Raw genomic sequence first — 17,488 nt, 5'->3', positions numbered from 1 at the left:
TGCAAGGCAAATAATTAAAGTGAAAATAGCAGAGTAATTAAATTTTATAGACCACTTCAAATTGACAGAATGTCTCGCTATGACAGAAAAATGTCCACTGCCAATGAACAGTAAGCCCTTGTTTTTGAAATGAATCACAGATATTGGAGGTTGTTGCTATAAATGTTGACAGTTAACCTCATTAATTAAAAAATGGACCCTAAAATCAGTGGTGATGAGATTAATGTTACAAATTCAGACATCAATATGAAATAATTCAATGGAAAAAAGCAAATGTTTCCTTGTTTTATTTCTTCAGTGATGGTTATAATGCAGATGGCAGAAAAATAGAGCTGTATGTATGTTCACAAGCTTGTTACAGTAACTATCAGTTGTAAGTGAAAGAGGAAATGCACCAAAAGTACTGTTCTCTGGAAAGAGGAGGAGATGATTTGTCATATACCTTTATTTTTCAGTTCCAGTTCTTCTTGCTGTCATTTTTACTTACATAACAATGACTCCTTTCAGTCCTTCATTCCAATGTTTCTGCCTGTGTCTGGCACACATGCTGACATAAAATTTCCCTTTCCTCCACTAAAACACACAGCTGTGTGTAGATGCTACTTCCCCTTGAAACATTCATGTCTCTAAAATGGGCAATGAGTTTCACCCGTACTAAGTGTGCTGTCTCTTTTGAGTATATTACTATATAAGCTACCAAACTCTTGTTTGCTTTAATTTTTCTCAGTATTGTTAAAGTGTCCAGCTTCATTTATGACAACTTCAAACATTTGGGTGATTGCATCTTTAGTTCATCTTGTATCTTCCACTTTTCTCCTTCCAGATACAAACTGATGACATGGGAAGTATATTTGTTACCAGGCCTTAGTGGAGTTGATTAGAGTTCAGTGTGCAAACAAGTCCAGATGGGATTCAACAGGATTATAAAAAGAGATTTGTGTTTTAAAGTTTTAAAATTTGAAATATGGTTTTACACTAATTAATACAGTGCTGTTTGCAATTTGCAGTTTTCAAGCCAAGAATGTTTTATATCTGCTCATGTATGATCTAGGAAGGTGGACTGCGACGAACAGCATTGGGGTCGTCAATGGCATCAATTTTGAAGTTGATGGGACGCAGCTTCATGATGCTGGTCTTCAGGGAGTACCACCATCCTCTCCAAGTGTACCAAACTATACCATCATCTGTTAGCCCATTGTAGTGCCCATTGGGGTAGTACAGGCCATTAAGATGGGCCGCGTGACACCTGGGGAGCAATAGAATGGAGAGGAAAGAGCATTTAGTTATTTCTTACTGTGATGAATGACTGTGAGCATCTTGGTGTATGTGTTTGCATCTATGTGACTCTCTGTAAAGATCACAAAACTCATACTTGTTGAACCACCAGCCTCCCTTGTCTTCCTGTGCACAGTTTCCCATGTAGTTATCGTTGTCCTGGTCATAGGTGCTGAATTTGATGCCCTGGTGACTGGCCCACGTTGACACACCAACCTGATAACTTCCAGACAAAGCATCTCCAGCTGTACCTACATAATCTCCAAAGGTAAGTCGGTAGTGATCCTGCAGAGAGAGATAGAAGGAAAGCTGATGAACTTGCATAAGCTCAAAAATCAAGCCTGCATTTTCCATTATTGTCAATATTTCTACATTAAGCAAATAACTATTTTATAAACTATATATATATATATTTTTTTTTTAGTCATCATCTGTCTATCAAAAACACCTTTTCATCTGCCACTTTGAAGTTCTTGTACTCAGCATAGCGCTGATTTCCATCAAAGTCTTCAAGGTTAATCCGTAGAGAATAATTCCCTGGAAGAGACAAATAAACAAATGATAGATGCCTTCTAAAATGCAAAGAAATCAACCCCTATCCTTTCAAAACTACCAGAAGAATAGCATCAGTTTTCTTTAAAGCAGTAATTTCAGCCACATGGGGGCAGCTAAATACGCTGTAAACAACTTTGCCATATTGTTAGCAAAAAATTCCTATTTACACATCCAGCAGACACAGACCAACATTAACATTCATTTCAGTTGTGTTTCCAGCCACCTGATGAAAGTAAGTCCAATATTCACTCTTCTCCTAGCTCTATTTTTGGTCTCCACCAACTCTTGCTAAATGCTCCACTATGCTCACTAGCTAGTTATTAACTTTGTTTGTCTGCTGCTTAGTGCTTTGTATAGTGGCTTTATCAGAGTTTTTTTTGCTGAAAACAGCTGCTGGAAATGCTCCTGGAAATGAGGTTGATGAGAGCTGTAAGACTGAATCAACACAGTAAAGTTTCAGGTCAGAAAACCAAAATATTTAGCTAAAAGACTCTAAAACGCTCCGTAGAGTTGAGGGAATTGCAGACTCTGGTGATAATATCCATGGGTTTGTCATTTTGAGTGCCATCTTTTATATTACACATAGTCATTTGATCCCCTGTCAATATAAGAATGTTGATTTGTGCAGCTTTAAATTACAAAATGTAGTAAATGGTTTGTAGAGGTGGTATTGACCTTGTGCTGTGATGTAATACAGGTTGTCATTCCCGAGCCAAAATTCTCCCAATTCTGCATCCATGTCTCCAAAGCCATCCTTATATTCTGCCCACGATCTAATAGATAGATAGATGGATAGATAGATTGATTTGATTTCATTATTTTAATAGTAGCAATAGTAGTAGTAGTAACAGTTGATGTCACAGACACACCTGTTAAATCTCTCTGTTCCACTGATCCGTCTTTGTATGACAGTCCAACCACCTCCTTCACTCATATCACAGTAGACTCTGACTGGAGCAGGGCTGCCATGGAGTTTGATGCTATAGAAACCACTGGATTTGGAGCCAGAACTGAACAGCTGGGAGCAGTCTGACACACACACACAAATAAACACTCTGAGTTTGGTACATCATCTGGTTCCTGTTACTGCAATATGAGACCTGAAACGAGATATTTTGTGCTTCAAATGTTGGTTTCCAGTCCCGAGGGCTTCACTGACCTGTGTACTGGGTGTCCTGGCTCTGGTCTGCTCTGGTTTGGTCCTTGTTGCCAGGTTTGTTCGGCAGCTGCAATCTGTGTAGGAGGAGTTCTTGTTTCTGAAGCTGGCTCTTCAGAAGCTTCTCCCGTTCCTGCAGACGAGCCACCTCCTCTTGGCAACTGTTTGACGCCTACACACACGCACACACATTTGTATTATATTTGTGAGGATCTTTACTCATATTCATACCCTAACTATGAGATAAAACATGCACAGTATAAGGAATACAATGACACAAGAAGCATAGAAAACAATTTCCTCTACTTTCTAATAGTTGTTTCAAGCAAATCACCATTAATAAATCATTAAAAGTAAAGGTAAATCACCTCGCATGTTAAGAACAATAAATGTAAGTTTCATCTTCATAACTGAGCAAACCCAAAGACTAAACTTAACGCTTAACCCAAGATCTAACCAAAGAAAGGAATATTTTGACATTTTGGGAAATACGCTTATTCACTTTATTGCCAAGAGTTAATACAAAGCTATAGTCAGCAGATATTTAGCTTAGCTAACACAAATAACTACAAACAGCTTTGTCCAAAATCCACCTACCGGAGCCTACCAGCTCACTTATTAACACATTATATCTTGCTGATTTAATCCATACACAAACCAAAGTGTAAACATGGCAAGTTGTGGTTTTACAGGGAGTTTTAGTCAGACCCTTTCTATGCATCTGGTATCGATCTTCTTGTCTAACTCTTAGCAAGAAAGCAAATATTTATAATTCCCAAAATGTCAACTGTTCCTTTCAAGAGATGACAACCAGCCAAAATGTCCTTACTTTTACTACAATTTTCAGTACTTGCAATGGTGCTCATGGGTAAAGAAATACAGAAACATCCAGCCAAACACAAAGAAATCACTCCTCTTATTTTCAGGGTCTGGTTACTATCCCTATTGTTGCTAAAACACTATGAATATATAAACAGACGTTAAGGAATGTGAACAGCAACATCATTGCTGTTATCATTTTTTCTGGAATCAGGCCTGCAACTTTGAAAAGTTTCAAAAGTAAGACTTAAACACATTTTCAGATGACAAAAACACACACAAAACAATTGTACCACCATGAGTGAGCAAAAAAATAAATCCAGGCATCAGATAACTGCACCCCTGTACTTACACAGAGAGACCGAGAGCAAGCTGTGATGACCAACAGTCCAGTGAGCAGCACCAGTGGGCCTTGCATCCTCTTCTTGTTTAGATATCACAACACTGAAAGACCAGAAGTCAAACAAGAGGAGGACTTCTTCTCTGTAGAACTTGAGTTTAGTTGAATCTGTCTTTCACCTGACAGTATGTTCAATTTTCAAAATCTTCCCCACACCTGGAGCCAAACAGTGCTGTGCCAAGGAGAAGTAGAACCTGATGAAATGCCTGATTCTCTACAGTCATAAAATATACAAAATATGCAGCAAGTGTCAAGAACAGACGCACGCTCGCCAAAACCAGCTGGACTTTGCAGAGAACACCTTTCTATTGTTCTACGTAATAGAAAAAAATAGAATCAAAAACATGTTTTTTAAGGCATCATTTTTCTATATTAAGAGAGGGTAATGTGAAAATACTAGAACCATGTTCCTCTATAGACATATGGATTTGATCAGAGGAGCAAAAGCCCAGGGTCAGCATCATGTGTTGCTCAACATCCTCAGATCTTTCTTCTTTTTTCTGTTTCCTTGCTTTTGTCTTGTCTTCTCCATTTCTCATTACTCTCTTCTGTTCTCCACTTGCCAGTTCTTTGCTTTTCCATTTTCCTTTCTACCCACTTAGCCAGCCAGTATTCTCTGTGAGTGTCATTAAAAGACTCAAGTAGTCATTTTGCTGATGAGCAGTATTGTGCCATTTCAAATAAATGCTGCGAGCTGTTAAATGCCACTGAAGGTCAGCGCTGATCAGTGCTGGAAGAGGCAGAGCAGGAGAGACATTTTATCTCAAAGAATCACAAAAATCTCAGTGAATAATGGATGTCACAGATTTAAGATTATTCAAAATGAAGAAGATACAACCATGCAGTCTAGGAAAAGGAGACAGGCTTTTATTAGCCATACCATGTGGACACAGTTTCAGATGGTGATATTTATTCAGGTTTTATGTGTTTGGCAGTTGAGTGTTAAAAAGCCTTTACACAGTTCACAGTAGATAGTTTGGGAAATATGTTTATTCCATTTTTAGCCGAGAGATAAATGAGATTGATTCCACGCTCATGTCTGTACAGTTAATACGCAGCCACAGCTGGCAGCAGGTTAGCTTAGCTTAGCATAAAGACTGGAAAGAGGGGGAAACAGCTAGCCTGACAAAACTTGAAGATGACACTGCTCCTGGCCAAGAAATAGTCTAGCTCATAAGTCTCTGTGAAACCTCAACTTGTTGTTTTTACACTTTGGTTTTTGTATACATTAAACAAAAATGTTAATTAGCAGCTACAGCCACAAACAGTATTTACTGTACAGAGGTAAAAGTGGTATGAGTCTTTTCATCTAACTTTAGGCAAGAATGCAAATATTTTCCAAAGTCTCAAACTATTCCTTTAACAAGACTATAAAACAATCTGTGGTTTTAATGGTAAATCAACATTTACACACATTATATACAAGATGTATCAGTTCATTCATTCCAGGTTAACATCCAAATCATCTACAATAATACAGACAAGAATCTAGCAAATCACACTTGAATAGTTCACATTTTATGTATATGTTGTACATGTAGAGGTCACTATCAGATCCTGATAGTGATAGTGACTGAAAAAACAAACAAAAGCATCTTGTCTCAATGTTTGAGGCTTTTATCGGCAATGGATAACTGCAGCTCATATTTCCACCTGGCTTCAGCAGCTGACAGGTGGTTGCACCGGTTTTATACTCAAACCAGCTGACTGAGGCTGTGAGACAACGGTGTGTATTATTTAGTCTGTGATGTTCTACCCTGAGAATAGCTGTGGAGTCTAAATCCTTTATTCCAACTCCAAATGTAGTACTCTCAGAGGCAGACACCAGCCACTATATCTCCTATTTTGCTGGTGCACCAAAGTAATATATCTGATAGTAACATTAGGAAATATTAATTTAGGAATTATACATTATTTAAATCTGAGTATGATAATATTTTTGTTTGATTTTTGTTTGTTTGTATTACACACTATCCAGTCACCAATAAGACTGGCAATTGTGCAGCATCCTCTTGTGGTGTGATGCTTCCTCTCCTGAGATTGTTGCACTGATCAGTGATCCTACACACACACAGACACACACCCACACACACACACACACACACACACACACACACACACACACACACACACACACATACACACATGCTCTGTGATACATTAGTACTTCCAAAGTTGCTTTTGCACCTTCAGAATCACATTATCAGTCATTATCAGTCATTATCAGTCATTATCATTTCCACATTGTCTGTTGATTCTCACCTTCAGATCTAAGTCAGACTTCCTCTGGTTCCCATGAACGTCTCTCTTTCTCGACACCGCTCTGTTAGCCTTTCCTAAACAGAGAAGAAAAGAAAAGAGTGAAATAAACATTTGTTATTACTATTACTGTTAGTGCTACCATCACTGCTGATACAGTTACTACTAATCTTACCATTACAACACTAGTCTGCTACTATACAGGGAGAACCACTAGCATTACAAGTGTTTATTATTTATACTTCTGTTGGTACTGCTTATATTACTGCTAATAACACCCTTTCTGATGCCACCACCATAATTACCACAACAAGTAACACATTACAAATATTGATGTTGTACCTCTACTACTGTGTCTTGTAATAATCTAATGAATAATACATTACCTTTAATATCCATTGATTCTGTCTGCTGTGAGGACTCAGGATCATCTGGTTGAGCATCATCAGACTTCTTATAGTAATATTGTTGATCAGGGGGCCCAAATCTCTGCATGCAAACACACACAATTATTGGTCTAATGACACAAAATAACACAATTGACAACAACACACATGCACATAAAAAAAAGCCCATACTGTACCTTGTCAGGCCACATGAAGCTAATGAAAAGAATGATAGGAAGTCCAACGGTGAAGACATAGACACTCCAGAGCCAGGGACGCTGATGGGTGGCCAATAGAAGGGTCTCTATGAAACCAGGCTAGAATAAACATAAACATACAAATTCATATCTGTATACACACCTGCACATAATAGCGAGTATGCCAACTCATTTATTTGTATGCATTTATATCTGCGAGCACCAGGTGGCATATGAATATTATGTACATAAGGAGACTGATTCAAACTACAAACAGTCGTTGCCGCTCAGGGAAGCAGTTTGTGACAGTGCTTGTGCTTGCAATGACCTGTCTGAATACACACAACCGTTGAAATCACTTTATCATGATCATGTGTGGGATCAGCAATATAAAGTGTTATCTTCTTTGGGTTAATTTGAAATCGGAGAGCCTGGATCTATTTGTAATGAAGCAATAACTCTTTCAAGGTTTCATTAAGCCCAGTACCTTCTCTTCCTAAAATGAAAGGTGCATATAAACCAGGGCTTACCTGTGCTGCAGCCGACACTGGTGTCACACTAGCAACCAGCATTACACCCAGCAACACACAGCTGATCTCCATCTCTGAAACACACACTTATACATGTACACACAATCATACGTGTGTGCGCAAATATACACCCACAAAAATGTCCACATGTACACAGTAACGGTCTATATACTGTGTACACAACATGACTCACACACAGATAAGACCACATACAAGGCTGCATTCAAAGACCCTGAATGAGGAATGAGGAAAGAAAAGAAATGTTTTCCAATGTAATCACTTTTTCTATCAATCAATCATTTTTTTCTATTATATGACCAATGATCAGGCTGATAAAGGACAAAAAGAAAGAAAGAAAGAGCAGTGAAAACACATCTGAGAAAGGAAATCAAAACTGGATGAAAGAAAAGAAACATGCAGAGAGTACAAAGGAGGGGGTGGAATTGGGACAGAAAATAGACAAGATTAAAAAAAGGATGATAAAGAAGTGAGAGTACAAGCAGGATGAGAACAGAGGAAGCTAAAGAGGACCAAGCAGTGTGTTTCTACCTTTTTAACACCGTGATTTCTAACAGTTTCCACGAGTTTCTCAATAGTCACTTCCTGAAATCTTCCAGTCATGTGATGTTGGACTTTGGTCCCAAATCACTTGCTGACATGGCTGCAGAGCATGCAGTGACCACATTATGGGGGTATGACATGGCTATTAACATACTGTGCATGCATATTACACACACACACTCACACACACACACACAGGGCCTGTCATGGTTACAGTAATAGTAATGGCAGGAGCTGAATTATGTCATTTATCAAACTCACAATAAATGATCAGTTTTAGGGTTAACATAGTGTTTATTAATAATAGAGCAGATGATAGCTAAAGAAGTAAAAAACAAAACAAAGCAACTTTTTTGTAAAGTAGCCTGTATTTCAAAGTTGAAAAAAAGAGTAATAGAAAACTGAAATAGGCTCAATGAAAGAGAGACTATAATAAAAAGTTAAGTGATAGAAACTGTAATTGCTTATGTTGTTTTATCTACATTAATTAAGGTACATTAGCAACAGTTCTCTGAACTCAAAGAGTAGCTGAGTAGAATTATTTGTTTTAAGAATAACATGAGATATGTGGCAACCTGACACAAATTACATCTATATATACAATATGCAATGAACATGTTGCAAAAATGTGCTTAAAATAAAATGCTGTACATTATCACACAGTTTGATTCTACTGAAGTCAGATATTTAATTGTTCATCTGAATGGCTTTTTCAGTTCCAGTAACAGGCAGGCAATAGAGGTGCCATGCCCTCTAGTGGATAAGGACTTAATTAAGGACACATTTTCAAACACAAGTCAGGTTTTAATCTAATAATGTTCCCATAGATATGTATTAGTTCAGATTTGTACCAGCCATTAGTGAATTCTTGGGTAAACGTTTCTCCAGCCAAAGTAGAAGTAAGTAAGGAAGTTTATTGTGTTATTCTATGTTGTATTTTCAATTATTTCCAAATAATCCAAAAATTCAATATAAGTCATAAAAATTCAATATACACTAACAAGCTCTTCTCCTTTACAAAATGTCTAAAATTGTAAGAAGCTGAGTTTTAAAAAGTGAAGACATGAACAGACATTCAATAAAATACATATTTCAAGGATTTGTGTCAAATATTGGCCATTTAACATAAAAAGAAATCAGTAAGTACAATATGACAAGAAATATGTGTACTATTTCCATAGTAGAAGTTGTTTAGTCAGAGCTGGATGTTAATTTCACTGCGCACGCCATCACCACCAGAGGTACTCTCATTGCCATCAGCGTCTGAAAGAAAACCGCTGCCTGTGACCACTGTGGTGACGTTGTGTTCGAGGGCTGTGATTCGCTGTTTCAGTCGCTGCTGGGAAGAGTTGAACTCACTTTGCAGACGGGCCAAACAAGTCTGAAAACAATGTTATTATTAGTCATTATCATTATAGTAAGCATTGGATGGTAGTGTTGTATTCTGACATTACATTTTCCACATATCACAACAGGAGGAGGAAGCGCTGCATGGATCTGAACACAAAACAAAAAATAAAATCCTGGAAGTCTTGCTGAGGGTTTGTCCTTAAGTGGAGCAGACAACCATGCAGAAAAACTAAAGCACTCCGTCTTCAGGTGAAGTAATATAATAAATGTATTCTTTGAGCATAGGCAATCAAACAGACCAACGCCTATCGACTCTAAGTCTTCATCAGGGTACATTTTACACATTTGATAAGCTATGATGCAAGAAAAAAATCATAGAAAGGTCATAAAAGACAGTAAAGGTATTGGTTTCAGTATATATAGCAACAGCAGCAGTAGTAGCAGCGGTGATGGTCTACCTGTAGCCGATCCAGACTGGTTTCCAACCTCTCCACCTTCTCCTGGAGCTCCTCCCCTGCAGACACATTGACTTCCTCCAGAAGCCCCTCCTTCTGCAGGATGTCCCGCCCCCTCTGCTCCAGCTGGGCCCTGGCGTGGGGGAACTCTTGAAGCGCCTCCATCAGGTCTTGTTTGGAAAGGCAGAAGAGGTCTGAGTATCCCAGACTGCGAATATTAGCTGTACGCCGGTTCCCCATCTTGCTGCCACTAATGTTAAGGATGCTGATTTCTCCAAAGCAACTTCCTGCCGTCAGAACAGCTAACTGGGTGACTCCATCCTCCCCGACCACCGCCAGACGGCCATCTTTAATTATATACATCTCCTTACCTACGTCTCCCTTGGGAAAAAAAGACAGAGAATATATAAGGAGGAAAAGTTGCTGATAACTGCTATATACCGTTATTGAAAGGAAGTCATGACAATATTTACATTAATACTTTCATCAGCAATAAGACACAAGAACTGAAAAATTTGTAGGTCTAAAAATCTAGATCATGGTATATCCAGAAAGGTTAGTCAAGAGCAACTGGACTTGTTTTAGATTCTTGAAGATGTTTCGCCTCTCATCGAAAAGGCTTTTTCAGTTCTGAAACTGAAAAGTTGCTTTTATCTTTAGCAAGGAGGTAATGTAGGCTAGTAACAGCAGTAAATGTACTGCTATAATCAGTTATAGAGAAGCCTTGGCAGTATTAACAAATCATGAAAGTGTCTGTTGTGCAATATCAGGGTTCTGGACTTATTTCGACAAATTACTGTAAGTAGTTTGTTACCTCAGGATAGCAAACCATAATAAGAAAATATGAATAACTCTGTGGAATATATGGAACCAAGTAGATATTGCTAAATATTTCACTGATGAGTTGAAACAGGTTATGAGCTCCACCTCAACCAACTACAACAGTAAAATGCTGCTTAGACACTGATGCATCATCTAGTAGCTACTAATCTATTCATATAATATATTATGGTATAACACTCTCATGGGCAATTTTCTGAATTGAGTACTTTTATTTTTGATACTGTAAGTGGATTTTGAAGGGTATTTCTTAAAGTGTGGTATTACTACTTTTACTTAATTAAAGGATCTGAATACTTCCTCCACCACTGGCCAGGTAAAACCATAAAGATCCACTATGCATATGCACTATGGAAGGAGGAAGCAGGAGTTTTTACCATATGTGCTGGGTTACTGGCTCTCATTGGAATAAATGGATTGCCTTGATTGAACACCCTTCCATAGTTTAATACATCCATGTTAGTAAGGATATTGTAAAATCACTTACATCACCAGTAGTAGTAAAACTGACCTTTCTACAGATGTAGTCTCCAGGACTGAAGACCTGCGGTCGAAGTTTTAGCACTAACTCTACCAGGAGGCCTGCCTCACAGTCCTGGAAAATACGAACCTATGCACACACACATGCACAAACACAAAACTGTGTTAATGATTGTGGATTGCATGTGATGATGGTAGAAGAAGTGTGGGCAACAGTTCTGGCAACTTACGGCACAGTGACATTACTTTACAATTCTACAAATATTCACCAGTCAGTTGTTGTATTAGAATAATATTTATTTATTACCCGCATAATCCCATCCTTTTTTGGGTCTGCATGGAGGACAATTTTGTTGAACAGAAGGGTACTGTGACCTTCAGACTGATGTCAATCTCTACAGTAAAATCATTTTAAAAGTATTTGACTTTTCATAACAATCACTACAAAAATATACCCTGCATATATGGATGTTACAGGTGTGGATGAGAAAGGAGTTGGGTCATGCTGAGTCAGTGTCTTTACCTTCTTCAGTGTGTCCAGGTGAACATTAATAGCAATCTCTGCTCTCAGTTTATTGGGCAGGCTCCTTAGCACTTCCTGTTCATCTATTGTCTTCTGATTGGTCCAGAGGTAGTCAAACCAGCGAATGACGCGCTGCTCTAGCACCTTGCTCACATGTCTGAAGTGCATGTAGTGTTTCAGTGAATCTACACGGCTCTGAAAGGTGGCTCTTGTGGCATTCATATTGGAAATCATGGCTCCAACATTGCCCACAATTGAGGCAAAAATCAGAACTCCAACCTGGAACAGAAATATGTAGTATTAGCAGAAGTATTGATAGACTGGAGAGGTATAAAGCTTTCATTGATCAGGTAAGGATAAGTCTTAAGAAATGAGGCTAAAAGAATCATTGTAAGATATATTAGAAAATCTAAGGTTACACCTTTGTCATAAACTTACCAAAAAGTCAAATATCAGGAACAGATACTCTTCATCTCTAACAGGAGGTGGTGTCTCTCCAATGGTAGTTAGTGTCAGAGTGGACCAGTACAGGCAGTATATGTAACTTCTAGTCAGAGAGCCGAACTCTGGGTCCGACGCGTTGGGATAAACCCAAGAATCTGATCCCAGTCCCAGGACTTTGGAGAAGCTGTAGTATCCACAGGCGTTCCAGTGGATGATCACCAGGATGTACAGAACCAGTTTACAGATGCGGAAAGCATTGGGGTAGCCCGTTCGTGTTTCAGTACGTTCAAAGAACTCAAACAGACGTGGCAGGCGTAGCAGTCGGTTGAATCGAAGAAGAGGAGTGTAGCTGGTTCCAATGGTCAGGTACAGCAGATCAGTTGGGAGGATGGAGCAGATGTCAAGTTTACACTGTAGGGTTCGAACGTAGGTTTCTCTCAAACGCCGAACATCTTTCACCATCAAGCCCTGATCCAAGAAACCTTCATATAAACATAAATGAACAAATTAATGAATGAGTGAAGGTGTCTTTCAAATAACAACAGTATTAGATAAAGCTCCGATCCAGGTAATGTGCATAAGCAATTATACATGCTGACACAATTACATATATGCACTACATTGCCTTCAGTAAAAAAAAGAGATCAGTGTAATTATGTTTAGATGTTACAGAGTTTCTTATCAAATACTTTCGTGTAGGAATGGAAATTTGAGTTTCTTTTCTCTTATTCACTCACTGTTTTTTCAGTACCTGTGTGAAGACGAACAGCTATATCCAGGATGTAGACTCCATCACAGACATAGTCCAGCACCAGCCACACCAACACGTTCTTCATCTGGAGCTCATCAAAACAGGCCCTACAGAACCAGATACACTGGCAAATGAGGTAAATCACAGCAATACACTAAACCAAGCAAATGATGAAGTACTGGTGACAAATATTCTTTTGATCATAGAGATAGTACCACCTTTTAGCCGGTGCATTTTTCAAAATGGCAGTATCGATAGAAGTAGCAGTTGTTGTAATAATAGTCCACCACTATTGCCAAATGCTGAAGGTAACACCAAAGTCCTGGGACAAAAAAGTCCAATGTTCTCCCAAAATACAAAGTCAATAACCTTGTCACAAGACTTTAAGGAAAAAAGTTGCTGATGACACCATGTGTGTCAGAGAAATCAGATGGCCTAATTTCTGGTTCCACAAACTGGCAAACATGGCATATGGTAAACCCAGTGTTAAGTTTCTGAACACCCCTTCAGAAAGCTATGGGTCACATCACAATAGCTGTGCCCATGTCTTTATAGTCTTGAAGAATTAACAGTAAATGTTGTAGTAGTCATGCTAGAAGTATAGGATTCATAGTAGTGCAAGAAGTAATACTAGAACTGGCACTAGTACTGTTGTAGTATTCATAGTCACAGTAATAGTTCCCAACCTGACGACCAGCAGGGTCCAGTTATAAAAAACTGCAGGACCAATCACCATCAGCCAATGGTAGTACGCATCATCAGATGGTGATAAGACAAGGATATTACACTTCCTCCTCCTGACAGAGAGAAGGAGAAACACAAAGATTGATATATATATATAAAATAATATAACATTAAATACAAGTGTCAGTTGTTTTTTGTTTTTTTTCTTACGTGCGTCTGGTGCGTCTGAGTTCGTTATCTGTATCAGAGCCAGTGTGGCTGTGGCTGAACCTGCTGGGCGGGGCCTGTATGTCCATGTGGGCGGGGCCTCTGAAACGTTCCAAAAACGAATCTGGCCTCTCGGTCTCTTCAGCCAAACTCTTTTGAGCCCATTCTCTCAGAGTCATCACCATACCAACAATCCTGAGGACAAGTAAACAAAGAAAAAGCACATTTACATCTGGGATCTGCCCAGTACAACCACAGGCTCTGTTGACCATTATATTGTATGTAGGACACAAAAACATAATTAAAAAGGGCATCTACAGTTAACATACTGTGGAAAAAAAAAGATTTCCATAAATACTTTTGAATATCAGTCTATTGCCTAGCTGTCATACCTGGACAGAGCACCTCGCCCACGAAAGGAATTCTGGGAGTTAATATCTCTCCTGTCAATGGCCGCCATTCTCTGTAGCTCTGAAGAAGTGTCATCACACATCGACTGTCCTCTACACATGCAAGTACACACCACAAATACATAAAAATAATAATAATTCAATCACAACTATCACAACAACTATAACTAATTTGCAGAGGAAGGCATTACAGGACAGGTTCACAATTTTTCAAAAGTTCTGATAAATCCACTGCACACTACCTGCTCAGCATTAAATGGCAAACAGACAAAGTTAGAGACTAGCAGATGAAGAAAGTGAAGAATTTAGTAGTTAAAGAGGCAGAAATTTCCCTCAGGAGTTGTTGGAGATGTAAGTGATGGGGGACAAAATCCACAGTGTGTCCACAATGTCATTTTGTGCATTTAAAAGTTTATCTGAAGCTTATATGAGGCTTCTGAGTTAGTCATATCAAGTGGATATCTGCCATATTTCATATTGTTAACATTAACAAAATATTGAATTATTATTATTCTAGGCAAACAGCAGACTGCCTGAAATTTTGAAGATGCAACTCACTTCTGGATAACAGGTAAAAAATAACATTTAGATTAATTATACACCATAAAATACCATTTTTCTGAAAATACAAGTATCTTATATAGTTCTGAACACGTCACCTAACTCTACATATGTACTGCACATATAATCAGGAGAGCATATGTGTGTGTATGTGTATGTGTGTGTGTACCTGCTAATTGTGCTGTCAGCTCGGTCACTCTCCTCCTCTGTCCATGTTTTCACAGATAGCCTGTGTGCATCCTGCACCGGACCTGTCATACTACACACACACACACACACACACACACACACACACACACACACACACACGCAGATACACACCGTGGCAAGCCTCAATTAATTTTAAGTTTGTTCATCACAAAAAGAACCAAACACATTATCACCACACACATACACCACACAGTCAGACAGATAGACACATGCCAAGATACCCTAACTACAGAGATACACAGTCAAATACACACACACACACATGCACACAAACTATACAAACTATCACTCACACTCACAGTAACCAGAAAGATACATGCAAACATAGAGAGGCTCGTGCAGACTGATACACACAAGTCACCAAACAGCACACACACATGCAATGATGGATCCACAGTCAGAAAAGGAAGGTCATCCAGTACAGGGTCATCCAGTATCAGGCATCACCAGGGAAACCAGGTGGCATAGCAACAAGCTGTATAGTTGGTACGACAACAGATTGTAAGAGGGAAAGACAGATGTTCAAAGTCAACAAACCTGATAAATGTCCTGATATCCCAACGTCCAGCTCTTCAATCCGTCAGCACAGTTCACACATCTATCTGTTTGTCTGTCTTTCTATCTGTCTGTCTATCTATCTATCTATCTATCTATCTATCTATCTATCTATCTATCTATCTATATTTCTATTTATCTATCTCACACAACACACTCACACAACATTAATCATGAGGGACAGACGAACACTCATGTGAAAGGATGGATGGATGGAGTGAACAAATGTAACATAAAAGGAATGATCACATGACACTCTACAAAAACGTCGTTTCAATTGCAAATTGTGTGTGTGCATGTGTGCGTGTTCCTTTTTACCAGTAAGCTCATCTGAATTCAAGAACCCTGTTTGAAGTGGCCTCTGAACTACAAGTGTGTCATTGTGTGTGTATATTCTCCTGATTACTGAGAGCGACGTGATATTATGCACACACCTGCACACATGAACAGAGACGCACTTTTAATTCAGAGCTATTCACAAAATCATGTTTCATTTAATCTTTTTAACCCACAAACGCAAAAAGATTTGGTCGTTAAAGCATTGTATTGAACCAAGGAATAAGCTGAGACTGAGTGTGCTGTTTTTCATTTTTTTGCTCTTGGTGCAATCTGAATATATTGAAATGAAACTCAGTTCACCTGAAATTGGCATGGACACACATACATACACATGAAACATGAAAGTATGTGCAGGGACAAAAACAAGGCTCCTCAATCACACATGATTGGCTGAAACATTCAGTAAGCTCAACAGCTGCCTCTCAACACTGATTACAACTATCTATCCGCACTACTAGCATGATGTCATATGAACCACAATGTGACACCAATAGCAGGCTGGCAGCAGCACTGCATCATTAACACACTTGACCTATCACAGGTATTATCTTGTTTATTGTATTTTTGTGCTTGCTGTGTGTTGTTTGTTGCTTCTTTATCACATAACCATCATTGAAGTACTATAACGTTGAATGTACTGTTACATATGATGGGTGGACTGGTGCACTACATTAGTATTTAGTATAGAATAAATGATAAAACTGTAAGCCACGGTTAAAAAGTAAGGATTGTAATTATACAGGTCCAAAATTTGTGAGATACTGTTGTAAATTGTACTCAGAATGCCAGTTTGAATATAATGATGCATAGTGTAAATGTGGCCTGTTAAAGGAATAGTTCAACAATTTATTTTTTTCCGAGTGTGAGATGAGAAGGTCAATCTCATGTCTGTGCTTTAATTACAGAGCTGGAGTCAGGATGTGATTAGCTTAGATGACAGGAAGTAGGGGGAAATAGCTGCCAAGCTCTGGCCAAAGTGAAAATTAAGCAGAGCAGTAACTCTTAATCTCACCAATTGACACACAGACAACAGAATTGTAGAAATGACAACTTCTTGTTTTAGACAGTTATGTGATTTAACCACAACTGGGTGCATTGACTGCATGCATATTTCCAGAGTCTTGTCATCACTGTGGTGTTACCAGGTTACCTGTATCAAAACCAAAACCTATGCTCACTGACCATATCTGGCAACCCACACTATTGAGCTCCTGCAACAACATCGCCATTTAGAAATGAACTAGGTCCATATGCAAAAATAGTGTCCATTTGAGAAGTCTTCCTGATGAACTAAAGAGCTAGTTATAAAGACAAAGCAAGTGTTACAGTGGAGGAGGATTTACCAAAATCTGGCAACCACAAAATCGTTAATATTAATGGCTTATAATAGATTTATAAAGCATTATTAAATGATTTGCTGAGTACTGTACTGTAGTATTGTCCTACACATGGAATAAATAAAAGGTAAAATTTAAAAGACTCTTTAAATGTATTTTGTGACTATTTTATACATCATTGAAATGCATGAATTTGCATTTCAG

The 17,488-nt window shown here is 38.5% G+C and overlaps 3 protein-coding genes across 3 annotated transcripts; all 3 read right to left on the bottom strand.

The window, feature by feature from the left end:
* Positions 1 to 260: 260 nt before the first annotated feature.
* fgl1 (fibrinogen-like 1) lies at positions 261 to 4,475 on the bottom strand. The gene is made up of 7 exons (XM_044363733.1): positions 4,158 to 4,475; positions 2,990 to 3,158; positions 2,700 to 2,859; positions 2,506 to 2,603; positions 1,724 to 1,812; positions 1,373 to 1,560; positions 261 to 1,246 (listed from the first exon to the last, which is right to left on the bottom strand). The coding sequence occupies exons 1-7, from the start codon at positions 4,221 to 4,223 to the stop codon at positions 1,048 to 1,050; spliced, it is 969 nt and encodes a 322-aa protein (XP_044219668.1). The 5' UTR covers positions 4,224 to 4,475; the 3' UTR covers positions 261 to 1,047.
* Positions 4,476 to 5,147: 672 nt separating this feature from the next.
* LOC122990388 (calnexin-like) lies at positions 5,148 to 8,191 on the bottom strand. The gene is made up of 6 exons (XM_044363734.1): positions 8,127 to 8,191; positions 7,578 to 7,663; positions 7,048 to 7,167; positions 6,851 to 6,953; positions 6,468 to 6,541; positions 5,148 to 6,266 (listed from the first exon to the last, which is right to left on the bottom strand). Exons 2-6 carry the CDS (start codon positions 7,647 to 7,649, stop codon positions 6,258 to 6,260), a joined length of 378 nt encoding a protein of 125 aa, XP_044219669.1. The 5' UTR covers positions 7,650 to 7,663; positions 8,127 to 8,191; the 3' UTR covers positions 5,148 to 6,257.
* A 322-nt stretch (positions 8,192 to 8,513) lies between these two features.
* Positions 8,514 to 15,101, bottom strand: LOC122990506 (cyclic nucleotide-gated cation channel-like). Its single transcript, XM_044363872.1, has 10 exons — positions 15,013 to 15,101; positions 14,265 to 14,375; positions 13,876 to 14,067; positions 13,668 to 13,778; positions 12,982 to 13,088; positions 12,225 to 12,712; positions 11,787 to 12,065; positions 11,295 to 11,393; positions 9,947 to 10,324; positions 8,514 to 9,519 (listed from the first exon to the last, which is right to left on the bottom strand). Exons 1-10 carry the CDS (start codon positions 15,099 to 15,101, stop codon positions 9,334 to 9,336), a joined length of 2,040 nt encoding a protein of 679 aa, XP_044219807.1. The 3' UTR covers positions 8,514 to 9,333.
* Between the last annotated feature and the right edge of the window lie 2,387 nt (positions 15,102 to 17,488).

The sequence above is a fragment of the Thunnus albacares genome, chromosome 10 (assembly GCF_914725855.1).
Source record: "Thunnus albacares chromosome 10, fThuAlb1.1, whole genome shotgun sequence".
Taxonomy (NCBI): Eukaryota; Metazoa; Chordata; class Actinopteri; order Scombriformes; family Scombridae; genus Thunnus; species Thunnus albacares.
The sequence above is the reverse complement of the archived record's forward strand: the minus strand, read 5'-3'. Positions and strand labels throughout refer to the sequence as shown.